At 39.6% G+C, this 27,914-nt stretch overlaps 1 protein-coding gene across 3 annotated transcripts in view; it reads right to left on the bottom strand.

Moving 5' to 3' along the window:
- gcgra (glucagon receptor a) overlaps positions 1-27,914 on the bottom strand; it is a 44,432-nt gene that overhangs the window by 9,444 nt on the left and 7,074 nt on the right. For 2 of the 3 annotated variants that reach the window (XM_014025161.1, XM_014025176.1), the window contains 2 exons: positions 3,041-3,190; positions 2,594-2,690 (listed from right to left, as the gene is read on the bottom strand). In XM_014025161.1, the coding sequence (XP_013880615.1) occupies positions 2,594-2,690; positions 3,041-3,094 (151 nt within the window). In that variant the 5' untranslated portion in view covers positions 3,095-3,190. Of the gene's footprint in view, positions 1-2,593; positions 2,691-3,040; positions 3,191-5,759; positions 6,043-27,914 lie in introns of those variants that run through there. The other variant, XM_014025167.1, reaches the window with a different exon arrangement.

Below are 27,914 nucleotides of genomic sequence, written 5' to 3'. Positions count from 1 at the left end.
TCCTGTGGCTCTTCGTCTGCTCCCACCTCCTCCTGTGGCTCTTCGTCTGCTCCCACCTCCTCCTGTGGCTCTTCGTCTGCTCCCACCTCCTCCTGTGGCTCTTCGTCTGCTCCCACCTCCTCCTGTGGCTCTTCGTCTGCTCCCACCTCCTACTGTGGCTCTTCGTCTACTCCCGCCTCCTCCTGTGGCTCTTCGTCTGCTCCCACCTCCTACTGTGGCTCTTCGTCTACTCCCGCCTCCTCCTGTGGCTCTTCGTCTGCTCCCACCTCCTCCTGTGGCTCCACCTCTGATCCTGTTGGGCCTGTGGATGGTCGTCCGGATCTCCTGCTCCGTGTTAGATGGTCTTCGGGCCGTCCCCCTGAACTGTGTGTTTTGTCCTTGTTCCCCTGAGTCTCGTCCCTCCCCTTTTCGACATCAGGAGCCGTCGTTGAGGGTAGGGTCCTGTCATGATCTGTGTTCATTTTCCTTAGTTTTCTAGTGTTTCTGTGTATCTCTGCCCTGCTCCAGCCCCGCCCTTTCTCACCTGTTTCCTCTTGTCTCCTCCAGGTGTTTCTTGTTGTCCTTAATTAGTTTGCCTTTTTATTCTGTGTCCTGTGTCGGTCTGCGTCCGATCATTATACTATTAGTCAGTGAGGTTGTCTTCCTTGTTGCTCGTGCTTGTTCTCCTGAGATACTCTGAGTTTTCTGAGCTGCCTCGTGAGCCTTTTTGTTTATCATTAAAGCTTTTTTGTTACTTTTGGATTTTTGCCTGTGCCCTGGGTCATTCTGCCACAGAACCTTACATTATCATGCGCAGATCCACTGAGAAACTTGCTGTTTCAGCAACATTTAATTAAAAAACTGTACTGTAGTTTCATTACAGTCATACTTTATGAGTGTAATACTCATGTTACAGTCACATAATCATGTGACTTTGTGATGAGGAGATCAATGTAAATATAGCTGCAGCTACAGCACACTAAGGTCAATTAACTGTTGCAACCCTTTTAAATTTAATTGACTGCAAATCATAATGTAGAAGGAGAGTCAAAAAACATTTTCTGAGAATTTCATTAAAATCTGCCCAATGCTTGTGTTTGTTTTTAAAGGGAACTTTGCTGGAAGTCATTTTGGTTTCTGCTCTTTCATCTTGCAATCTGTGCCTTATCTATACCTTTGCACATTTCATTATGTCTCTCATCAGTGTTAATCGTTACAGTTCACAGACTGCTGGATATTTAGGCAGAGAAAAGTGATGGAGCTTATGTCCTCTGCGGCTGCCGGCGTGCTTTCACACTAATGGACGAGCAGGAAATGTAGATAAGAGCTGCAGACGTGGAGATCTGAGAGGTGCAATTTTGCTCAAAGTGTGGAAAGCAGCTCTTTTGTTTTCAGCCTAAAGTAGTGAAAATGTACACAGGTAATGAAACTGAAGGGCATAATTCTCCCTGCAGTTAAACAATTTCTCAATGAAGCATCACTTTTTCCTTTTGAGCAGAGGAAAAGGGATTTGCTGCAAATACATTACTGGGAGCAGCTGCAACCCTTGTGGTTTTATCATTGTGAGAACAGGGAGAGAAAAACTAGATGGTGACCAGACTATAACTCACTTTGTAGTAGTGGTCCAAGAAGATAATAAAAAATACAAATCATTTTACAAATCTGTGAGACCTTACATTTAACTATCTCTTGTGTGCACATTTATCTTTCTCAGGAACACTGTCAGTGTTGGGAATCATAACTCATTGTTTCTCTTGCTTTACGGGTGTACCTGAAAACTCCATGCAGGCCAGGTAGGGGTCTCTGCAGCACAGGGAGTTTGTTGGTGTGTGGGCGGAGTTTGTCCTAGCTGTAATTGGTAGAGTTCTTGGTGTGGGAGGAGTTTGTCCTAAACGTAATCGACAGAGTTTTTGGTGAGGGCGGAGCTTGTCCTAACCATAATTGGCAGAGTTCTTGGTGTGGGCGGAGCTTGTCCCAACCATAATTGGCAGAGTTCTTGGTGTGGGCAGAGTTTTTCCTAACCGTAATTGGTGGAGTTCTTCTGTGTGGGCGAAGTTTGTCCTAACCGTAATTGGTGGAGTTCTTCTGTGTGGGCGAAGTTTGTCCTAAACGTAATTGGCAGAGTTCTTGGTGTGGGCGGAGCTTGTCCTAACCATAATTGGGAAAGTTCTTCTGTGTGGGTGGAGTTTTTCCTAAACATAATTGGCAGGGTTCTTGGTGTGGGCAGAGTTTGTCCTAAACGTAATTGGTGGAGTTCTTCTGTATGGACGGAGTTTGTCCTAAATATAATTGGCAGAGTTTGTCCTAACTATGATTGGAGGAGTTCTTCATGTGGGAGGAGTTTATCTTAACCATGCTTTCTGGCTGTTTTGACCAAGCTACACGTCTCCCAAGCTGCCAAGAGTTCATCCAAGAAAATGGTTATTGGTTTATCAAACCCCACWGAAAATGGTTATTCCAACCAAACACATCTTTACCAAAACCCTCCCACAAAAGTCGAACAGACCAAGCTTCCGTTTAGTGAATGCAAAGACCTCCCTCTCCTGCAGGCCCCAAAAACATGCTAACCAACTTTATAAATCAAAAGAAAAAAATCCAAACACGTTTAGCTCACCGGTGCTGGGTGGATACCGACTGTTGTTACGAACACACTCTTCCATGTAATGCTTCCAGTCCTCCTTCAGCTTGTCCAACGTAGCAGCAAAAGACACCTGAGGAGGAGACAGTGACGCACGCAGGAGATAATTCAATTAAAAGTATCCTGTTACATCAACAAAGTGTGGCATCTGTGGATGTTCTAATGTTGTCTAATTACAGCGCAGAAGAAATATTCAGAACAAAAACCTCAGACAAGCTGTTTCAGAGAACCGGCACGCACTTGCTTCACTTCAAATAGAGCGCAGAGAAGAAGTAAACAAGCATTCTTCATGGTGGGTAAAGGTCACTGACAGAGAAGTTCATACATCATTTGCTTGGAGGATTTTAAACTTTAGAAGAACTCTGTGCCTTCCTGTCTACATCTGTATGTGCATGTTTGCATGGGGGAGCTCTTAGGACCCACCTGGATGCTGCAGGAGACAATGAGCACTGTCAGGAAGAGGAACAGTCCTGACATCCCTTATTCCTGCTGGTGGTGCTGGAGGAGGGGAGACTGCAGGATGGGGAGGGGCTTTCACCTCATAAGGGGGCTTATCTACACTCGCCACACAGCCTGAATGACACAGAGACACACAATCCATCAAAGTCCATTGGAGACACATTAACTTGGGTTATCTTGGCCATATACAACAAGATGGCCGATACAGGAAAACGGCTGGGTCATATCCATCACGGTGCAATTATCTCAAATGCAGAAGGAAGGCAAACAGAGAAAGTAAAATAAAGAGATAAGTTTAATGCCTGGTTCACTTGTGCCCAAACAGGCTAATTATTTCAGGAAAGGCTGTCCAGTCCTATCCTTGTCTTCATTTTAACAAAACAAACACACAGTTAAAGATTGAAAAAGAAAACTCCTCCAGGATGTGCTGTTTCTTCCATCAGTTTCAGCTCACAAGAGATGCTCTCCTTTCATTGGCTTCGCCTTCACAATAAAACCAGATTTTCTTGGTTCAGCATGTGTGCCAGAGGTCACTCACCTGGGTATCGACCGCAGCGCACTCCCCAGATCCGACTGTAGCCAGAGAATGGAATGAAATCTGAAACGTTTCTGCAAAAAACACCTTGACCATGGAAACATTTTTGGCTAAAACGTTTCAAATTCCATTCTGTTCTGAGTCTTGTGGCGGGGTAGGAGGATGGGGCTGTGTGAACGTGTTTTGGTCACTGATGAGCAGGTATTTTGTCAAGAGATAAGATCGCAGCAGATAGAGAGAATGTGATCCACGTGTGGTTAAAAAGCCCACATTAAAAGCATTCAGTCTGCTTTTAAACTGAACATGTCAACAAGACTCACGTCACATTTGAAACCCCCACCCCACCCTTAATGTTACAATGTTCTGCTGAAAATAAAACTTGATTACATCTGAACCAAAGAGCCTGACTTTCTAAATGACCTGTTCAGCGTAATAACCATTAGATGCACTTAGCATTAGCAGACAGACTGATTGCAGTGATTGCCTGAGGGGGTCGGTGCTACTCTTGTCTGGTCTAACATCGGGTCAGAACCAGTCCAGATCAGATGCCAGTACTGACTCTTAACACCAACAGACACAGGAACCGGTTTCACTCTCATTTTTAAACCAACTGCAGAGGCTTCCAACCAAACAAAAATGAGTTGTTGTTGTTTTATTTTTTATTTTAAAATTCCTCATTTATTTCAGGCCATAAAATTGAATGATTGTCTGCAGGATCTTTCAACAATGTTTTATGAATCACAAATTTCATTAATGTTCTAGGATTTCTTTAAAGGAATGCATATCGCAGAGTTTTAAACTAAAAGGTCATTTGATGTTGAGAAATGATAAAGTTGAAAGTGTTAAAAACAGTGTGCAAAATCTCCAACAACATTGCAAGATGTGACACTCAGAGCGTTGTAACCAGGGGTGCCACCAGGGAGGGGCAAGGAGGGCCATAGCCACTAGAGATGGGATAAATGGCTCTTTGAAGGGATCCGGATTTTGGGGAGCCGTTTGTTTCATAGAGCCATTCAAAAGAGCTGTTCGATTTTGAACATATTATGTCATCATGTAGGGAAATACGTCATCACGTAGCCGTACGTAATGATGTAATCCCGTCACGTCGGTGGAACCATGTGTTTGTCAAGCGGAAACCCCCTCTCCCTTTCACCAGGAGCWTCTTGTACTCCACAACTCCACTTGTTTTCCATGAAAAAGCAAAGTGGCAGCGATTTAAGTGTGAAAAAATAAAAATTATATGGGGAATAAAAGAAATAAAACTACAAATGGCTCGTTACCGCCCGCGATTTGGCTCCTATCGTTCGTTGTAAAGAGCCGTTCAAAACATTCGGATCGTTCGTAAACGTCACATCTCTAATAGGCACCCCTTGCTAAATTTGTAGCTAGTTGCTAAAATGAGGCAGTGCAGACATAAAGCTGAACTCTTATAAGGCCAACATTATATTTTACAACAACAGCATGACAAAATTTATGAAATTTTMATGTGRCACCCCTGGATTTTCCGTGGTCCCCCCTCACCCCATACCCCAAGCCAAAACAAAAATAGATAAAATAAAATAAATTCTAGAGGCACTGCTGGTTGCTCAGTATCTGTAAGTGTGTGGAAATACAGCCATTCATGTGTGGGCTAAGGTGTATCAGGTTTGGCAGCCATCTTGAATTGAGTTAATTCCAAAAAATAATCAGTTCTAGATGTATATTCAGTAATTACTCTGTGAGAGTTTCATTAAAATATTTTTGGTGGTTTATGAGATATTTTGCTAACAGATGAAAAAGACTGACTATTACAGTTACAGTTTTTTTCCTAACATTTGATGCAAACACCCCATGTAATGAGTAATACTTGGAATGTGTGCTGTAAACCACTCTCAGCTACTATCACACCAAATTTTAGCACGATATGTGTAAAATTCTCTGAGTTATGGCAAACTTTCAGTTTTTTAAGGTCAACCGTCATTGGTAGCCATATTGAATTGAATTGACTCCAAACGTTAAAGAGTTGTAGGTGAACATTCAATGATAACTTTCTGAAAGTTTCATTAAAATCCACCAAGCATTTCATGAAACATTTTGTTAACAGACCGATAAAGTTGACCTTTTTTAATGCAAAACTTTGTTAGTGCTCAGAATGTGGCTCAGTCTCACGTTTGTGTGTGCCACACTTCTCAGGAGAGACTCTTGAGACTGACAGATGAGAGCATCCTTTGTTGAACAACCGTTTTGCCGTGTGTGACGGTTTTCCGGGGATTTCCTTTCCCTCGCTRTCATCTCACTAAAACACTCGGACTTGTTTCCTCCAGCAGCTCGTGGTGTGTCACCTTCTGCAACTCAGCATCGAGGAGAAACAATGATTAACCAAAGTGATCCCTACAGATGTGAGCGCCGCAGACAGAGCCAGATAAAGGCTTTCCCAACTTGCTCTCTGACCTGATTACTGTGGCCCTGCAACACAAAAAGCCTGCGTCAAGTGAAACGGGACCATCTCATGCAACAAATTATGATTATAATTAACCTTATCAATCACTTTGTTTCTCTCTCTTAAGGACAAATCACAGCAGTCTGACCTACTAACTCTCTTCTCCAGCAAGTATCCTGTAGCGTTTCCTGCTCCCGCTGCATGTCTGACGTCAGGTGCAACAACAGCTGAGGGTCAAACAAATAGATAATGAGCTGACATTTAGGGTTTGGGTGTGTCTCTTTAAAATGTTTCATCAAAAAAAAGTCTCATCTTTTCTAAACTCAAACAATAGTCAGCCCCTTTTTAAAACAATGCCTATAGACATTTATTTTTATTTTGTGCAAAGAAAAAAAGAACAATCACAAGTAAATGACGCAAATGACCCAACAACATAAAAATGGCTCTCAGTTCAAGTGCATAATGAATGGCTCAGTACAATAGCCACTAGCAATTACAGCAGTTTTTTTCTTTCTTTCCTTTTTTATTTTTTGAGAGTGCTTACCTTTAATTTGATCACATTGTCTCGCAAATATTATTACAAAAGGATAGAATGCACCGATGAGTGCGGTGCAAGGACTGAAAACAAACCTCTTGGGAAAAACAACAACAGTTGAGCCCAGAAAACAGCCCCGAGCGGCAATCCATTACTCACTTCTCCAAACGTGAATCTTTCCTGCATCATCCACTTGTAACGTCCCTGATCCAACCTGTGTGTTCTTTAAGTCGAGGGAAATACTTCCCAGTTTTCAAGAAAATAAAAACTGATGATCGAACCAATGTCCGTGCCTCGTATTGTTCCTGGTTCTCAAGCTTCTGCCTAAATTATCTGAGGCGAAGCTGTCATGCTCATACATCAGGGCTGCAGATGTGAAGCTGAGCATGGCAGAGCTGCTCACTCACTGATCTTAGGATAAAGTCGAGTTCAGGACAGATGAAGGGTTGTGCTGCAACATGCTTTTTAAGGGATGTCAGCTTAGAGTGATTCAGTACTGATCTTTGGTTTTATGGTCTGCTGGTATAGGGCACCGAAGCTAAAATAAAATTTAAAAATGTCACAAACACATTTTCATTATTTGGCTCATTTTCTGAGTCCAAAATCCAAGTTACATTTTTTTCCTCTAACATTTTATTGTTATTTCACAGTTCTTACATTTTGCTGATTTTTGCTGGTGTTAAAATTAAATGTTAAATAATATGTGTAAATATTATATCCTGAATCTGAATGTAAAAGTTAAATCTTAAAAGTTGAGGCTAAATGTTTAAGTTCATATTTTTGTATTTTGGAAGCGTTTGCCATTGGTGCAAGGCTTAAGTTATGACATCATCATTCTGAGACAAAAGCAACTGCTAATGCTACTAATGTTGCTAACGCTGCTAACACTTCCCTATAAGACATCAATTTTACATTTAGATTTCGAATTTAACATTTAGCCATAACATTTAACATTTAAATTCAACATTTAGTAAAAATTTAACAAAATAAAAAACAAGCTAAATAACATTTTTTAATATTTTAATATTTTTACAATAGCGCCTCACACTGGTAATCAATAATAAGTTTCAACTGATTCATCCAGTCTTCATTTCATAAATTCATCTTGATTTTACATTTAACACTTGCCTCAAAAGGCAAGAAGCAATACTGTTTGTGTTTTTTATACATTCTTTTAGCAAAATATTTCATGAACCAGAAGATGGATTACAGCTTAGTGACATTAGCATGCACAAAAAATGGCTACAACTCAACCAGTCTGACAGATACTGAGATAAAATCTGGTGTGGCAATAGCTGACAGTCATTCCCAAGCACTAACAGATCACATTACTCCTCACAATGAGATTACATAATGTTATTTTTAAAGTTTGACCAGAATAGCTCAACAAGACAACTTTATTCAAAACTCTGGCATGAAATATGCATCGCTTCAAGGAAGGCTTGGCCTTTAATTTTGTATGTGCTTTTATTCCAAGTGAATAAAACGTGAAGATCACGTTGGATGAAGGGTGATTTTCCAGTTCAGAGATACTCTGAGGTCATTATCTGATAGTTGAACACTTGACTCCGCCTGAGCTGCAGCTGCAAACGATAAACTGTGCGCAGGTTTATCAGAGAATACCGTATTAAACTGGTTCCTCCAGAGTCACCCGAGCCCTCGCCACCCTCTGCAGGATGAAGCATGTTTAATCAGTAAATGGATTAGGCTTCCTGCTAACTGTCTTCTTTCGCTTTAGCAACACTTCCAACGAAAAAATCCCACAGAGCGTACGAAGAGGAGAGAGCTACAAGTTGTGACATCTTCAGAGGGTCATTCATGGCAAAATTACTGTTAAGATCAACAAATCWGTCCTGGCAGGAAGCTTCCTGCCCTACTTTACTGAACATCGTGGCTTTAAATAATTAATAAAAGCAGATTCTTTTCTTATGAAAAAAGTTTAGAAGCAAGAATCACTGTACAGAAACCAGAAACAAAACATCCTCAGTCTGTATACTGAACAAATACTTCAGCTTTAAAGCAGATATGCTTAAGTTTAAATATATTTTTTCTTAAAACAGTTGTAGAGAATCTTAGAGCAGTAAAATAAAACCAATAGATTTAACAAAAGGGTAGCAAAAAAGAAAATAACCTACACACTAAACAGTCACTGTCTCCATGATTAAACATGACTTGCTGTTTATTGATTAGTTGACTGTTTCATGAGAACAGTCAATAACCTGACAAATATTCAAGGAACATGGTCTTCATGCCTTCTTTAATCTGATGATGATGAGTGACCCGTGTTGGTCCAGACCAAGATGGATACGGGTTACTGTTCAGTTTCTCTTTGAGAAGTTAAAAAAAAAACGAGACGTAAAACACTCAAAATTATTACAAATAAGGTTAAAGATGACCGTGAAGAAATGCAAACTTACATGTTTCAGATAATAACTTAAAATTTTATGTGGTAGCAACTGAGACAAATAACAAAAACTCCTCATTATAAAAAACTAAAATCAATGAGTTATTGTGATCAGGAAGACAAATGAAGGCATATCTCTGAAACTGCTAAAGCTATTAGGATAATCCAGGTACCAAAGTGGAGCTTAAAAAGCAGGAATCTGAAAATATGCTTAGTTCATTTTGACAAAATTTTAACTATGTGATGGATTGCATACTACAGTTGATCCTGCTGTCCCACATTTATAAAATAAAAACATGACAGGACTTTATTGTATGATTATCACACAGGAACAATGAGTTCCGCGGGTATTGTTAAAGTGAAAAACAAATTAATTAGCGCAGTCCTGATGACAGCAGCCATTTGAAGCTCTGATCTGCTGTTRGTCACTGACCGGGTCACGTTGTGCGACAGCAGCTCAGGCTGTGACCCATCCTTAAAGCGAGGGTACAAACCAAACGCACCGAGGCTTTGTGTGCTGATTATTTACGTATTTTTTGCAAGCATTTCCAATTCAAAGGTGTACTGAAACCAGCGTAGGTGGGAGACAATGACAAACAATTGAGTAACACTCCAGATCTACCTTTATTGTGTGTGAGTGAGCGAATGACGCCTTCGTGTGTGGGACGTTGTGTGGGATGCGGACGCTGCTTTGTAACCTCTTTTATCAGCCGTGTTGGGGCTACAAACCGATCCACGGCTGCTGGGGAGCAGCAACAACAACAACAACAACAAACCCCACGGCGAACCTTCAGTCCTAACATCCCACATTGTTTCTGCTCAAACGGGTTTCTGGCAGATGATCCCTGCAGAGGCTGAACCCAGATGATGAAGTGGGTTTGAGTGTTTTGTCCGGCTCGCAGTTTTCAAAATGAATCCCAAACTGCTCATTGGTACATTTTGTGCCTCATAGATGAATACGTTTMGCATCTGATCAGGACTTGTGTTATAGCTAACACCTGCTGAAAGGCGGGTAATGGTGTTTTTGCCCTTAACTGTGTGTTTGTTTTCCTGTCTGTTGATCTACGGTTGATTATCATGTGACATCAACACAATTCAAGATGGCCGCCACAGTTAGAAAAGACAAAAAGTGCTTGAGCTCAGCAGGTTTTATTAATGTTGAGCTAAAATTAGGCATGGCAGTAGCTGAAAATCAGCCCCAAAACATACTCTAAGAGTTAATCATTGTGTCAGATTATTGCTTAAAAACTTGGCAACAACTCTGTGTGTCTGTTAGCAAAATATCTCATGAACACAGTGAGTGAATCTGGATTAAATTCTCTGAAATAATCTGAAATAAATCACTAGATTTATTACATTTATACACAACTGACTCAAGATGGCTGCCGCAACTAATGGAACTTAGCAAACACAAAGAAATATCCTCAGAATACTGTGACAAAATATTTGATGGGTTTTACTTTATCAGGTAAATAATAAAGGTCAGGTTTCAGAGATTATCATTTTTAGGAAAAGCCAGGAGGAAAAAAATAAATTTGAGGCTTTAACTCCTTCATCATTTGGTTTTGTATTTTACAATAGGAGATAATGAAAAACAGAAACATGGCTACATTTATGTGCATTTAATAAGGTCAAGAAAAACATGAAATTAGTTAAATAAGTACCAATAGTAATCTGTTGTGATTTAAAATCGTTTGAGTCAAAGTCTTCAGCCGACTGCAGATTTGCATTTGAGGTTTTATCTGTGAGAGGAAGAAGAAAACTCAATTGCCACGCAAGTCTTGTATTTATATTTTGAGGTACAGTACTTGCACTCAAGAATTTCTATGTTAAGCATCCTCATTCTTTACTCCTTTACAGAAAAATCAGTACATTTACAGTGCTACATGCTGTTTTTGAGAACATTACCTCTTAACTTTCCTGCAGCTCTTGGGTTAAATTAACCCCTGAGGCCCCTGAAACAGTGCGTATTCAGACAGAGGTACTGCAGATAAAAGCTGCGATAAGGGACGGAACTAACCAAAATTAAGAGTCAAAAATAACAGCTTGTCCATCATTTCGCTTAATTTGGTTAATAAAGCTTTAAAATGTAGGTAAATAAAATTCATGACCTGAACAGTTTCAGCTTCTAGTCTAAAGCTGAAGAATGAATGAATCTGGGCAGGAAATGTCAACCATGTCAGCACATAAAGCACAAAACCAGCAAAGCATTTTAAAGACACATCTCTTGGGAGTAAATGGGTGTTATCGCAGTAATAATTCATTCTGTGACATTCACTTCGGTTGAATTTAGATTAAGTATAAACAAGTGAGTAAGCAGCAAAATCACCTATCAGCACTTCTGAACTAAAACATATACTTTCTCTGCTGTTGGGACAGAAAAKTATTCTTCACCGTGACATTTACTGAAAGCATTATCTCTGATGAAAACTAGAAAGTGAGAAGATTCAGTCTGTTATGTTAAAAGTTTTATTTTATTTTATTTGAAAGCATCTTTAAAAACTAAGGACAGTCTTCCAACAGAGGAGTGATTTTTGTCAGTCAGTCAGTTTGTGAAGTTTCCAGTTTTAGCGTGTGATTCGATGCAGTAACACCAACTTGGACCACATGAAACTCCCTAATTAAGTCTCAGGAGAACAAGATTTTCTTAAGGGATTTAACGTGATCAAGCAGAAAAAAAGTTTTCTGTAGCTAATCCAAAAGCAAAATATAAATAGTTTCTGCCAACTGGGAAATTAAATCGCTTTAATGATTCACAATCATGATCAGGAACTAACAGGCATCCGTCCCCTAATAATGAGACAACTCACATTAAACAGTGTGACAGCTGTTCGGTGATGGGGAAAAGTTACAGATTTCTTCTGGTTTTGTTACACGTTTCAGCTTGTCAAGCAAATATGAGTATCAGACAAAGATAACCTGAGTAAATACAAAAAGTTTTTCAATTATGATTGCAATTATGCAGAGAAAAAAACGTTCCAAGCCAACCTGCCCCCAAATCCTAATAACTGTGGTAACATTTGCTGCCAATGTTTGTGACAATTGGTAATGAGTGTGAATCATCGTCCTGCTGCAGAACTTGAGTGCCAGAGCATAAGCTGTGTCCAAATTCAGGGCCTGGATCCTTTGAAGGACCTGGTCTACCCGGTCTAGGTGGTCCGAGTGAAGACCAGAAAAAGCCGTCGGTGAATTTGGACGGTCTAGCCTTCTGCTTTATTCCCGCCCTGTATGTTCTGTCAACTAGCAACTAAACAGAACTAAACAGAAACAAAAGTAGATTGGAAATAGCAAAATATTAACATAATAGTATTYTAAATATCGTAAAACAACAAAATTTGCTTAAAGGCAATATATGAAGAAGTAAGGGACCCGCCGTAGGTGCATGTTTATTTCACTATACCAGCTCGTTTGATTTCTGACAAGAATAATTTTTAAAAACGTGTCTATACAAATAACAAAAATATTAACAACACAACCACTTGAAACTTTTAATTTTTATAGCGACAACTTTTTTTTATTTAAAACTGTACTCCTTTCTCTTGCTTCATCCACCATTACAAGCAGTAAATACTCTCCGGTCGGCCCGCAATGCATTTTGGGATAAGGTGGAACGAAAAGGATCCATTGGACCCGTCCCTCAAATTGGGGGAAAAGGAGGACGCATTTGTGAACCGAATCAGAGGAGTCTTTTAATTTTGACAGTCTCTGATGCGACACTGTGACGTAAGCAGCCGACAAATTCAGCCTTCGGAGGACGCAGACCCTGAATTTGGATGCAGCCTGTAAGTACAATTACTTTGTTACAATACTTAAGTACTTTTTTGAGGGATTTGAAATTTTACCAAGTATTTTTTTAATTGTACCATTTACTTTTATTTAGCTACATTCAAAACATAAAAATTACATGGTTAATATCAATGGAAAATGTGCCCAATAGAATGTTYWTAATTTCARCAAACTCTGATCCAGATCTGCACAGCGCTCTGCTCGACCTCTCACAGCCCTGACCCTAACTAACCCTGGCAACAACCTGTTGAGTAACATGAGCAGTWGCAGTTTCATGTTTCACCACAGTGCCTCYTAACTGCTTAAAAATAAAAAGATTGATGAGCTGTTCACCCCGGTGAACGAGAGGGTAGCCTCCCTCTACCTACGGGTGTGGGGGCAGGTCTTGACTGTTGTTTGTGCCTATGCACCTAACAACAATTCGGATTACTCACTCTTTTTGGGGTCCTTGAAGMGGGTGCTGGAGAGCGCTCCTAACGGGGACTCCCTCATTCTGCTGGGAGACTTCAGCCCTCACGTGGGTAATGACAGTGAGACCTGGAGGGGCGTGGTTGGGAGGAACGGACCCCCCGATCTGAACCCGAGCGGTGTTTTGTTATTGGACTTCTGTGCTCATCATGGATTGTCCATAACAAACACCATGTTCAAACAGAACGGTGTCCATATGTGCTCTTGGCACCAGGACACCCTAGGCCGCAGTTCGAAGATTGACTTTGTTGTCGTTTCATCTGATCTGCGGCCGCATGTTTTGGACGGGTGAAGAGAGGGGCGGAGCTGTCAACTGACCACTATCTGGCGGTGAGTTGGCTCCGTTGGTGAGGGAGGATGCCGGTCAGACCTGGCAGACCCAAACATATAGTGAGGGTCTGCTGGGAACGTCTGTCAGAGTTTCCAGTCCCAAGTAGGGTTGGGCAATATTGGCAAAAAAAAATAATCACGATTAATTGTGGTATTTAGCCGATAACGATTAATTTGACGATTAATCCCCTGGAGTCCCTGGACACCCTTATGTCCTCACATAACCAATTTAGTGGGAAAGATTTGCTCTTCGTAAAAAACTGTTCCAAATTGTGTCAAAATTACAGACTTCAGGCTATACATCAAACTATAAATTGTGTTGATAGATAAATAAATTACAGAACTTTTTTTACGTTCATCATATCTGAAGCAGAGAGGAGCACCGAGCGGACTCTGCCTCATGCACTAATCGTATTTTAAAACACTTTAGGGTTACCAAAAAAGCAAAACCAGAAGAAATTTGTAAAAGGGTGAATACATTTCTTTTCATTGCACATGCAAAAGTACATTTTGACTCAATTGGCACATCCAAAATTTAGTTTAACCCAATAAAAATACATTTTTTTTTCAATCTCAACCTTTGTTGAAATGTTTATAGGACAACTTGCTGAAAGCCTGTTCTGCTTTGTTCCCACGAAGCCTGCTGGATGTTCAGCTCTTGGGGATGCAGGCAYGCAGTGTTTACGCTCAGTAATCCCCTGCGCTGCTCTGTCACTCTGCCATCAGGCTGGACTCTGTCACACATTTAAGGACTCTGGGGAGCTATGTCATATAAGGTGGTCGAACTGCACAGCATCCTCCAAACATAGATGTGCTGAACATCTTAAACCTTATTTAGCCAAGCAGTGCAGCTTAAAAAAAAGGGAAATCCATCCATCATTGATGACAGAGAGGCTGCTGGTTTATCCCGAGGCTGAAAAGCTGAGTTAGGTCTGAAGAGCTGGGGGGAAAAGGAGGAATTTGAATAAAAATTAATGCTTATGACTGAGAAAACAACAGAAGAGCAACGACTGTGCAGACAATGGACTTGTATCTTCAATCTAGCTGTGGGTTTTGCCTCTCTAAACACACTAAACATCTCCTCCTGTGCAGAGTAATTATACTTCAGGAGCATTACAGAATCCCATAGAAGCTTTGAACAGTCTCAAACTATGCTAATTGATTCATACAGTAATCGAGAGGACAGGGCTGGTATTGTTTATGCTACAAATACCCTAAAGAGACTGAACCAGTATTAAATTTATCCAACAAGTAATGCCTGCAGGACCTCAGGACTTTATTTAAAAAAAAGGCGATTTAAGCTCATCACCTGAAGGCAAATCCAAAAGTATTTTAAACAGAGTTATGTTCTTTTATTCTGAAATAAATTACATCAATTAAACAACATAACTAGGCCAACAAGTGTCTTTAAGGTGCACCAGTATGGGGCACCAAGTGTAAAATAAAATGTTAATAAATGTCACTAACACGTTAACTTTCTGTGTAAAATCTTTGTTTAAAAAATCTTATATTTTTTGTTGTTTAGATCACTGTTTTTACATTTTGTTAATTTTTTTTACTAAATGTTAAATCTAAATATAAAAGTTAAATCTTAAATGTTGAAGTTTAAATTTAAGTATTTGAAAATGTTTATGCGCAGCTTTTGTTACGACATCATCATCATCACCCTGCAACAAAAGTAAACGCTAACGTTGCTGATGCCACGACATCAAAATCACAGTTGAGGCAATGCTGCAGTGTCAGAGCTGCACTTCAAACTGCAAGACCATCCATATTTTCAATGAACACCTTTTAAATTAAAATTTTAAATGTCTTTTTAAGCAGCATTAGCGGTTACTATCGCAGGATGATGTCACAACAAAAGCGGCATATCAAAGGCAATTTTAAAAATTTTAAATGTAGCTGTAACATTTAAAGTTTAATTTTCATTTAGATTTACAGGAGAATTTAGCTTTTACATTTAACATTAAAATTTAATATTTAGTAAAAAAAAATAAAATTTGAGAACAGTGAGCTAAATAACAATAAAATTAGAGAAACTTTTTAACTGGGATTTTATACCTAGAAGCTAAATAATGAAAATGTGTTAGCGACATTTTTAACATTTTATTTTATACTTTATACCCCATATGAACATTTGCTATATTGCTGTTTCTTGCCATCATTTTAAAATAAACTAAAAACAATTTTCTTGTTAAATGCACTGCAAATCAACGTTTTCTGAGTTCTGTGTTCCCCTCGAGAAATGTCAGGTAAAAAGCATTTCACTCTTGCTGGTAGGACAAAAGCTTCACGCACAACTGTTCTGGTTCTTTATGTGAAGCCTGAATCACAGTCAGTAATTAGCTTCAGAGTTGTTTGTGACGGTTGTGAGGCATAAATTTTATCATTCATSTGGACATTTTGTGATTTTGTGAGGCATGCAGATACGTTCACTGACACCACATGGGAAAAAACAGTAACTTCAGTTCAAAAAGATGGCCGAAGCACACAACAGACAAGAGTTTCCCAGCTGGTTTCATTATAACGATTGGATTTACATTATACGCATGTCTGTTTCTTCAGACCTGACCGTCCCAAATGGAGAAAAAGTAAATCTTCTCAAGACAAATTTTCTATTTTTGTCCAAAACACAAAGCAACATTTCAGRAAGCTCATAATGAGTTATCAGCTGAAGAACAGGAATATAAGCCAGAACGATGCAGATTTGTTGCTAGAGTTAATTAAGGTGATTCGTCTCAATTAACTTGGCTCCCACCGATCCTGCTCCTCCCTTTCTCCTCGGCGTTATCTCACAACTTCCCCCACCTCCCTCCAATTTGAACGTTATCATTTGTAATCTAAATGAACCAAATTCCTCTCCATCACTCGGCAGGGAAAGCAAAACAGCTTATCTGCAGACTGCAGCTCCATCTTCTCAGACGTGCACACATGACACTCTGTCAGTCTCTTTGCTTGCACACATGCACTTTAACACACCAATATGTTAATTTTCTCTGTAATATTTACAGCATACATAATTGATTTTTCCATTTTAAGTTCCATCTAATTTTCTTTTAAAGTGCCATCAGTCTTTATGTAAAATGCACATGGTGGCAGCTGTTCTCATCTGAGCTGCGGAGACACCTTGACGGGCCTCGAGCAACATTTTCCCTGAAGAGCTGAAGGTTAACTTGTCACAGCTGACCTCCCTCATGAATGAATGAACTCCACAGACAGTTCACGCTGCAGAAACAAACACAGTCTAACCTAAACTGAAACGATAATTTAAACCAACYAAAACTGCATTAATCTTAACTCAATTTTTGGATAAAAGCCGGTACGCTAATTATATAAGCAGGACTTTACTGTTTCTGTTAGATCGGAGATAAAGGCTATAAAAAGTCATGTTCTGCTTCTCTTCAGTGAAGCCTGACGTTCGCTGTGCAGCCTCAACAGCTCAGTAAGTCATGAGAAAATGTGACGCAAAGCAAACACTATCTCACACTGTCACACCGCAGCAAGCAGCATGGTTTACGGAGAACTGTTAAGCTGCTCTGTAGCCCGTTCAGGTAATAAAGGTTAATTTAAATAAATTTAAGGTCTTTAGATTTATTCTGTGTGCTGATAATTTTTGTGTTGTCTCTGGGTCATACAGGTCAGTGTAAGCTACAAACCAGTAAAACTAACAGGGTTCCGTTCAAACTCTCACAGGAACATGGAAATATAATCATTTCACTCCTGTTGGTATCTTGCTTTGGTGTTTTTTTCCCCCTCCAGCCTTACATCAGTATTATATGTATTCAGTAAACTGACTCTAATCAGGCGGTGTCAGAAATGATCACAGAAATAAGCACAGAATAATCTCTCATAAACTCTTCTGTCTGTATTAGTTAACATCACAAATCCCTTCAAATGAAACAAATTTTTCTCACTTCTTAGTTTGCATTTTTAATTAAAATTGAAAAATTATGTGTTATTTTTTTTTTTTGTGAAAATGGGGAGCGTTGAAATTGAGTTGTGAAAGCCCAGGTCAGCCCGTGGCATAGGCGATATAGGCAAATGCTAAAGGCGCCATCCGTCCCCAAATGGGGGACAAAAAATATATTCTAAGCTAACCATGTTGAAGCCAAAAGTAGCAAAAGGCTAGTTAAAGGAAAAACGTAACAAAGAACTAGCTAAAACTTTAAAATACAAGAAGAAACAAATAGAGCAATTTTACTGCAGCAGATTTTAAAAATACGTGTTTTTGAAGACATCAGAAAGGAGCGGGAATTTTATTTAAAATCAAGTTTCTCATTTAGAAAAGCATGAAAACTACAAAAAAAGAATAGCACCCATCTCCTAAATGAGATGGACAATTTACTTACAATTTGATAAAAGCTAAAATAAAAGAAATTACGGAGARGAATCACACATTACACAAACACAATCAGACGTGATCCGATCCAACTCAACACAATCWGGTTCAGCAAATTATTATAAAACACTAGTTTATGGCAATTTGTATGTTTAAGGAAGTCAACAGATTGCAGTTGTAGGAGACGGTTGGGGATCTCAACACTTCTCAAKACMTAAAAGTAATGAGGAATCATCGGTTCTTTTTCTAGAAAGATGAAATACCTCTCTGTGATAAAAGTGAGAAAAACACACAATAATTTGCCACTTTAGTAGTCCAATTTTGTAAAATAAATATTTATTTACAGAATAAAATAAACTACCTATGTACAAACTAATGTGAATAATCAGGACTTTATGAGTTAAAACATTAACAGGAATCACTTCGCGTCCGTCGTGATTAATGAAAATATGACAACTCAGAAAGAACAATGAACAGTAAACTCTAGGCTTAGGTCTTGTTAAACCAGGTGTTTACAGACACATTAAACTTATGGCAAGGTTTAAGATTAAGAACAGTAAAGAAAAGGAGGATTAGTTTTAAGATTTAAGAATCATCAATTATCTTATCAAAGTGTGAAAACAAGCACCCAGCGTTTACTCCACACAATAAATGTTCTTTTTGGGGACATCTCCCACCCTGAGAATGCACTCGGAGACAGTCGAAAGAAACAATTCAAAGAAACATAAAGACCTTCAGCAAACTGTACTATAATACTATTATGTAAATGTCAGTGGATCTTGACTTTAAAATAAAATGGAGCTGAAACTGTAATTTTGATGTTTTGTCCCACAAACTGCAGCTCATTTAAGCTATTTTTTTATTTTTATGAGACAACAGACACTGATGGTTACACAGACCAACATAAAAACATCTGGGTGCTTCCTGTCTTCAAGCAAAAGCCCACAGCAGCCTTTGTGTGTGTTTGTGTGTTTGTTAAGAGGTCAGTGTCTCCTGTTGTGTACACAGCATGTGGAGCCCCATGTCCTCACCCCCCCACCCCTCAGGTCACTAACACACCGACATCAGCAGTCTCTTCGGTGACGCAGGAGGGCATGTTGTTTTTCGACTGCTGCTAACAATCCCCGCCACTGAGAGCCGAGGAGAAAGGCTGCATTCATCCAAAGGTAACGCAGACAAAAACGTCTCGCTGGAAGACATTAGTGTGACACCGTCTGCAATTCGAATCCTTCAGTTTACATCCAGACCTCATTCCAAACCACTTCCTAGTTACAAAACAAATACCCAATAGCACTGCAAGGCTGCTGACTGCAGCAATGACTCAGGGATGTTTGTGTCTGTGTAACACTGTCACAAAATGGTTTTATATGCAGCAGACTGTTTAGATCCAGGAGTTTTATTGTATATGAAGAAAAACGCTTGCGTCTCACAGTTGTGGAAATATTCCTGAGGGTTCTGCACGCTACAGCAACTCATCCTGAGTGAAACGAGCAAAATGCCTCTTGGCTCCGAACTGCATTGCTGTTTCTCCTTTTTCACAGCTCATATCTTCTTGTTAATGCATCCTCGAGGAAAAGAAAGATGAGACRTCCACGGCAGCTTCACTCACATTCTCGTTGAGAGCCATCAGCCTTTACGGCTCAAAAACTGCAACAGATATTTCACACGAATCWTTCACCCCGTGTAGCGTTTGTGTTTTCTCTAACAAGCTGATCCCAAGGAAAACTGATGTTTTGTCAATGTGCCGCAACTTTCTGCCTTCATTGATTTAAAAAAACATTTTCTCAAAAGGACAATTGTCCCTATTTGAATTTGCATYTTCTCTTTAAGCAATTACATAACCAGAGGAGTTGATCACGTGTTTGTGGATGGAGATAAATTATTGTGTGGACGGTGTGTGACACAAAGTCCATAGTTAATCCATGGTTGGACTGTTTCCAGCTGAGTAGCCCCGGAGATACAGCGAGTATTGCTTGTGCTCTGTGCCATGAAAATGGGTCTGTATTAGGGAGCAAAAGGCGCCACACTTGACCCTGGACCCACTCAGATTCTGAGGGAAGAGGAGTATTTTTAGAGGCCAACCAAAGATTTGAGCAAACAGAAAATGGCTCAATAGTTCCGCCCCCCCTCCAGGGTTTCCGAAGCGGTTCAAAGAAACCCACAGCCTTTTTGTGCTCTTTGATTGTTTTCACATCCCTTGCTGCTGATATCGATTCCTCTGTGTGATCAATCACCCAGTCTCTACGCTGCATGAAAATGTCTGTGTGCGGCGTGAGACGTTTCAAGTGCGCTATCCGCTCTGATGAATGACARAAGCCTGACGTTCACTTTTACTTTCCACCTTTTTTAAAACTTGCAGATCTGCTCCGCAGCGTGTGCAGCAGTGACCCGTGAAGAGCCGTGTGCATTTGGCCCACTGATCAGTCAACACTGCAGCGTGTAGGCTGGTCATTAGTGGGTAATCATATAAACCACCATGAGTCTGCAATACATCTCGGAAGCGAGACGGCACAAGTGATGTGTTTCCATCATCACATCCCACTGACATCTCCCAGGACTTTTAACTTCTCAGAGTTCTCAGGGTTCGTTTCAGTCATGACCTCCGCAAAGATCTGATTGGACTCAATGGATATGTTGATTTTCTTTACAGTGCTATTAACCAGAGATCCTAAGAATTTATATTAAGCATTAACACATGTGAGATATTGTCAGCCTACATCTGCTGTGCTAAAATAACTTTGGCATTCCACTCCTGCTCCAGCTGCTGACAGCTTGATGCATAAACGTGACTTCAATGCAATGGACTTTTTAGATCGTTTAGACCCAAAAGGACAAAAGAGTCGCTAAAGTAGAAGTTTTTAGATGTCATCATTTGCTAGCACACCTTTGCACCTTTGCTTTCTATTCAAAAACATCCTACCTTATCTGACGTGCATGTTTCAGYCAACTCATCCCAACCCTTATAACACTGCCGAACGTTCATTTTCAACTGCCATTTTTAGGGTTTTTGGTCAATCTAAATGTGATGTTGATCCTTTACCTTTGCAAAACGAAATAAAAATCATAATTTGGAAAACACATTTCTGTTTTTATTAGACGACCTGTCGCTTTGAGTTTTAACCGTCTGGTCACTGTTAGAATGAGACCCATGACAGAGAGACGGCCGACACTGTGCAGGAGCCACCGGTGACTTTGAAGCTGTTGAAATAATATTAACACTCTGTGGGAAATTGTGCAAAGTAGCAGGTTTTGCTGACAGGGTTTCATTTTTATTACATGCATTGTGGGCAGTTTATGCAATTTTATGGAAATGCAACTTTTAAAGGGAGGAGAAATGCTGCTTGCATTAGCTAAAGTATTTCAACAGTTGAATGAAAATGGCTTCTTTACCAGAAAGGTTGTGAACCTTTAATATCTTCCTATCAGTATAAATATAATTGAGGCTAACAGCTAGTCTGCCACCTTAAAACGACTCCTGTCTCAAGGTTCATAGTGATTCACTCAATTTTGTAAACCTTTACATCACTGTTAGTTTTGAAAACATGACTATACGATTTATTAGTTATTAGCAAAAACAAACGGCAGCAGTAGTAACTAGCAGTAGCACTTCCAGCATAACTCAGTCAAATTAAAACACTGTTTCTCCAAACAGATGTTCAAAGAATTATAATAAAGCAGCTAAGACATTTATTATTAATAACTTTTCCACAAAACCCTACTTCAAAAACTCTGAACTGTTTCTTTAAGAGATGAGTTTTGCAAASACGTGTTTTATAATAAATCCCATTATCATTGACAAAAAAACTAACAATGAAAGTGTAATTTTAAACGCTTTAAAATAACATTTATTTTACTTCTAACAGTTTCAGTTTCAGACTCCTGCCATTGAGCTTCACAAGCTCGTGAGATTTTTTTTTAAATTTATTTATGTTCCTAATTGGGTGAAGACAGGAAAGTATGATTTATYTCCCTCTAAGTTGGGCTAACAGCCAAAAGGAATGCAGTGAGTCTTTGTACCGCTTAAAGTTGAACTTTCGAAGCTCTTTGAGGATCGCGAACGARGCTTGTAAAATATGATAATAGGTTTCTTATGTTCTCTGTGTGGGAACTCAGAAAACAGCATGACACAATCGTTTCAGGCCCAAAGGCACTCAGTAAGTAGAATATAAGCACACTGTACATTAAAATAAACYTTAAATACATTGTTTATCTGTTTTGGTTGGAAATGACAAAAACCACTAATGACTCTCAGCCAGCAGTTCAGATCCTTCTGAGTGTGTGTTTGCAACGAGGCTCGTTCAGCTCGTCGGAATAATTCATTCTGTTCGCCTCGCAGAGGAGACGGCATCAAAACGTTCTCTCGAATTGTTCACCGGGGCAGGAAGGTAAGACGCTGGCAGCCACTCAAACCARGGTGAGTGATGGAATGTGCTGCTTTAAACATCTTTGAACCTGGTCTCGGTACTGAACAGAGAACACAGAGGAAACGGCCTCAGAAACCACCCAGAGACCAGTATGACTCGGGTGAGTAGATGGCGAAATGATTTCCAGCTAAGCCATTAGGTGTGCACATGTGGGACAAAAACACAGTTATTTCTATGTACTGAACTGTATGGGGGAGAAAAAAAAAGCTTTCAGCTTCTCTTGTGTGAAAACAACGTAATTTTCCTTCACGTGTAAAGGGTTGGTTTCAAAGAAGTCTCATTACAAAAACTGAGAGTAATTCTGCTGCTGGCACATTATTGGCTGTACTTGGTAAATTGAATTAAGTCCCATCAGTTTAACCCCCCACCCCACACACACACACACACACACACACACACACACACACACACACACACACACACACACACACACACACACACACACACACACACACACACACACGTGCTTTAAAAGTTGTAGAGCAAAATCTCCTCAATGGCTTGAAGCGACGCAGGAGTCGATCTCTATTCGATAAACCTCGAGTGTCTCCTACTAACAGGAAAAAAAAAACGGTTCTAATGCTTCCCTTCCACTTGCGTTAATAAACAAGCATTAGCACGTGGAAGCTGCAAAACTCAGGTTTTCTTGTATGTGGATGAAACTCAACAGGCCAAATGAGTCATACTTAGTGTTGAATTTTAAGAGGCTTTCTATTGTTTTGCCCATTTAAAAAACTTTATTTGAACAATGAATTAATTATTCAAAACCAGAAACTGCAAGAAAATAGCAATAATGCATTAGACTTGTATAGCGCTTTTCGAGACCCTCAAAGACACTTTACAATTTCCATGCATCATTCATTCACACACACAATAATAAACTACACCAGGGATATTCAACAGCTCAGGGGCTGAACATTCAGCATCCATCCATCCATTTTCTGTACACGCTTCTTCCTTTTCAGGGTTGCGTGGGTCACTGGTGCCCATATCCAGCAGTCACAGTGCAAGGGGCGGGGTACACCCTGGACAGGTCYCAAGTCCATCACAGGGCCACACATAGAGACAAACGAGACAAACAACCACTCACTCTCACCTTAGTTATCAGTTATCAATTAACCTAACAGTCATGTTTTTTGGTCTGTGGGAAGAAGCCGGAGTACATGCAAACTCTACCCAGAAAGTTCCCCGGACCGGGATTTGAACCCGTGACCTTCTTGCTGAGAGGCATCAGCTCTACCAACTGAGCCACCGTGCCGCCTGAGCATTCAGCAATTAAAGTTATTACGTAAATGAACTAAGTATTACCAAGTATCTGTTACCTTTGAAATAGTTTATTTTGCTGCATTTAATCATGAATTCATCATACAGAACCCTATGTAATGAATGTAGTGATAATAAAACAATATCAACTACAAGCACTCYGAGAGTGCAAACCTCCACCAAGACCAATTTCCTCCATCCTGTAAGAGTTAATGTGCAAAAGCAGAGATGGAAACACATTTGCCGAATAAGTTCTTAAGTAGTGAACATTTAAACAGGCAGTAAGCATGGAATTTCTTCTAGGTGGAGTCCAATGTGAAAAAAAAAAAGTCAGACTCGTCACCCAACGTTATTCATCGTCAAACTGGTGTCGGATTACGCTCCTAAGTTTTCATCAGTCACATTTCACCATGTAAAATGTCTGTTTTATGAGTTTGTAATGGTTTGACTCTATTTATAAAGTGCTTCCTGGCTCCCCCCGCCCCCAAACTTTGAGGCCCGGCAGCTCTCTGTTTACAAGTAGCGAGAAACTGAAATGTGGTGTGTTTGAGGAAATGGGAAAAATAGGTTTCATGGTGCAGTCATGCACTTCCTGGTCACAAAACGTTCTGTAAATGCGCATATTATGGCAAAAAATTATTCAGCATTAAATCTGGTTTTAACATTACTTTTATAAAGTTTGAAGTRCGTGCTGTCCAAACCAGCTCACCGTTTTTTACAGAAGCCCAGTGAAAGCATCYCAGCTTTGCCGATCTCAGAGTGTTAAAAGAAAAAAATTCCTGTGTCTGCATCGTGATCCCGAACATCACCAAAATTTAAAGGTGTGTTCCTTGGTCCAGTACGCACATGTGGTAAAAATTTCATGATAATCTGTCCTCAAGTTTTTGAGTAATATTGTCCACAGACAGACAGACAGACAGACAGACAGACAGACAGACAGACAGACAGACAGACAGACGCGACCGAAAACATTACCTCGCCCTTGGCGGAGGTAATAACAAAAACAACACCTTATGGCTTCTATTTAACACAAATATTATTTTGACATCTCTGACTTGCCAAATTTTTAAACCAATTTTATTTTCACTTTTATAGTTTTATCTTCCAACTGCTTGCAGTTTTAACTGTCTTGAGTGTTCACAGAAATGTTTTTTTTACCAGCTTCTAGCCAAGATTCTGATGTTTCTGTACCACACATGTCTACATTTAACTAAAATAACTTAGAGTAATTAAAGTAGAAAACCACCCAGGTTTGGGCTTAAGAGATGAATGAACCAATTAGCGGGTCGAACTTTGGTCACTCCGCCGCCAGTTGAAATTAGGCAGAAATTAACCAATTCCCACAGATTTTTTGCTTACTTTGATCAAAATTCCCATTCAAAAACACATCCCAGCTAAGACATTGTACCAGATTAGTTCATAGATGTGAGGCTGTGGACTGTTTTATCCCAAGCATGAATTTTGTAAAAAATAAAAAATAAAGATGCCCAGCATTATAAATTTAAGTAAATGGTTTAATCACCATCCTACTGAATATTAAAGCCACCGATTAGTTTTCACTTCACATCAGGAATTACTCCCATCCATGGACAACTCTAAAACAGTCGACTGGGCAGCAAATGATCCCTTCCACAGTTTGGCACCTGAGCAGCACAAACACCAGCCGCTTTCCACAGATTGAGTATATTTCACTGTTCTCGTCTTCTTGCACCAGTTACTTCATTTCCCATTTAATCTGGCCTCTCATCTGTTCCCTCCACTTTAGATAAATACGTCTGAAATGACTGCCGTCCACATAACGCTTCCGAGTATATTTCATTGTCGTGTTTCTATAAAGGCAGCGACAGTCTGTAATAAAATCTGTGCAGGTATCTATGACAGCCGTGCGCCAGGTCTGGCAGCAAACTGGATCAGAGTTGATCCAGTTTGTGAAAATGCCGGGGCCAGGAGGCTCATTTCTGTTGGTTTTCAGACTCGTAACAAATTTAGCTGAAACAAGCAGCGATTACTTCATCAGGGACATTTGGGATTAAATCGCTGCTCCTTTTTAGGTGTCATTTAGAATTTTCTTCTTCAGTTTTGTATCGATGTTTGACTTTGTTTTTCAAAGGCCAAAAGACAAAGGATTAGAGCTTGTGTTTCAAGCTTTTATTTTAGGCTTACTTAAATACATATCTCAAGTATGTGAATGAATTTTAAAGCATAATGATGGTATTTTTATTCAAACTTGGTTCATATGACATTAGTTCATAAAACATTTATTTTTGTCATGGAATTAACCAGTGATGGACAGTAACAGAGTACATTTACTTGAGTACTGTACTTAAGTACATTTTTTGTGTATCTTTACTTTACTTGAGTAATTATTTTTTGGGGTACTTATGACTTTCACTCCACTACATTTCCAGGAAGCTTTTAGTTACATGTTACTTTTGGTTCAGCATAGCGTTGTAGTCAGCTGTTGCTGTTTTTCTGTCTTGAAATGCAATCGGCCACACGCTATGTTCCTCACAAGGGGAACCAATCAGCTCAATGTTTGAGATTTTAGGACTGAAAAATAGTTTGTATCAGTTTAAACGTCTCATGAGTTCACTGTAGATAAACTACATCTCTGCATTTAAGAATTCACCGCTCACTTTATTGCATTTTTATGCTGAAGTCTTTACAGGTGGGGAATTTGTAGCGGAGGGTTCTGTGTGTCGATACATCAGATGGTTTCTGAGAGTTACAAGGTTCTGTAAAATCACTCAGAAAACAACACAGCAATGTACGGATATTAGAAAATTTAATTTGTACTTTTGAATACTTGAGTATTTTTAAATTCATGCACTTTTGAATCCTTAAGTATTTTCAAAAGTAAGCACTTCGTTACTTTAACTTGAGTAGMTTTTTGACCGAGTAACTTTTACTTGTTGAGCAGATTTGACCATGAGTATCAATATTTTTACTCAAGTACTGGAGTTGAGTACTTTGTGCACCACTGGAATCAACTGAAGTTGTGCAGTGATATAACATAATATTTTTATCAAACAGAATTTATTCAACATGTAGACTCTGGTGGGAATAGAAACAGGTTAAAAGTGTTGGTTTAGTCATTTTTTTGTTCCCTGACTTTTTAACTGGCTTCATAGAAAACAAGCTTTAGTGCATTATTGAAGTTAAATTAATTCTTTTCACAGCATCATAACAACTAAATAAAACTGTTAAAACACAAGCAAGTAGAAACGTGGACAACACGTTACAGCCTGATCTTGGAAGAAAGTTTAGGAAAATCCCTACGAAGTAACCCAAATATAAAAACTCTTCAGGATTATACACGTCACTCACAGTTAATGTGCTGACTTCTGTTTCAGTCTCAGCTCCGCAACATAAACACTGCTGCTGCACATCTACACCAAAGTTACAACAAATCCAAGCTGCTAAAGAAACGTATTTCCCTGAACCCCTATTCTTATTCCTACACCTGAAAATTCTCCGGTTCTGTACTTTATAAAAAAAAAAAATTAAAAATCTGAACTCGCAGCATGAGTCACTGCAGCTCCTCTTGGATTTATTTAGAAACGGCACAAATTACCTTGAGGGTGAAGGCTGCAGAATCACCATGTACACTTGGATGACGATTGTTCATGTCCATACGAATGCAGATGCATACTGTATGAGTATGTGAGTGGGTGTGTGTGTGTGTGTTTATGTGTATGTTTATGTGGACATGTTGTCATGAACACAAGGACACTCAGGGTTACAGTTAGTGGAGCCTGGCAGCAGATTCTAGACAGACTCTTATCATTTCTCTGTTGCAATACGGAGTGACGGCTCTTTGTAGTGGGAACTATTCTTAGCCCTCCCGGGTCCATTGTGAGGGGCTCGATTYAACCGGGTCCCACAGATCTCCACACGACGTCTATGGTCACTTAACGTGGGCTGACACCAACGCACGCTCACACTCACCTCCGGTAGAAATCATCTTTAGCTCTGTCTCTTCTGTTTGCTCACTCCTGTCTTACTCAGATGTAGATTTCTATCTGCCTTTTTTTTATTTTCCTCCTGCTGTGCCGTCACTACAAAAAATAAGATGCAAGCGTATTGTTTTCCTCTCCTCTTGTTGATCCACTTTGCTCCAAATGGAGCTCAAAGTCACAAAACTATAAAAAGGAGTGGATTCTTAATCTGCTCGTCCATTTTTAAACTGGGCCTTATCTCCCGCAATCACYGCATCTGAGCAAACCAAATGTATTATAAAGTGTTAGTATCATATAGAAAAAAAACATTAACAAGTCAATCTCATTTTTAGGGGTGTAAGAAAATATCGATACATTGAAATATCGCGATATTTCA

Source organism: Austrofundulus limnaeus, unplaced genomic scaffold (assembly GCF_001266775.1).
Source record: "Austrofundulus limnaeus strain Quisiro unplaced genomic scaffold, Austrofundulus_limnaeus-1.0 Scaffold4, whole genome shotgun sequence".
Taxonomy (NCBI): domain Eukaryota; kingdom Metazoa; phylum Chordata; class Actinopteri; order Cyprinodontiformes; family Rivulidae; genus Austrofundulus; species Austrofundulus limnaeus.
This window is presented reverse-complemented; position numbering and strand designations above follow the sequence as displayed.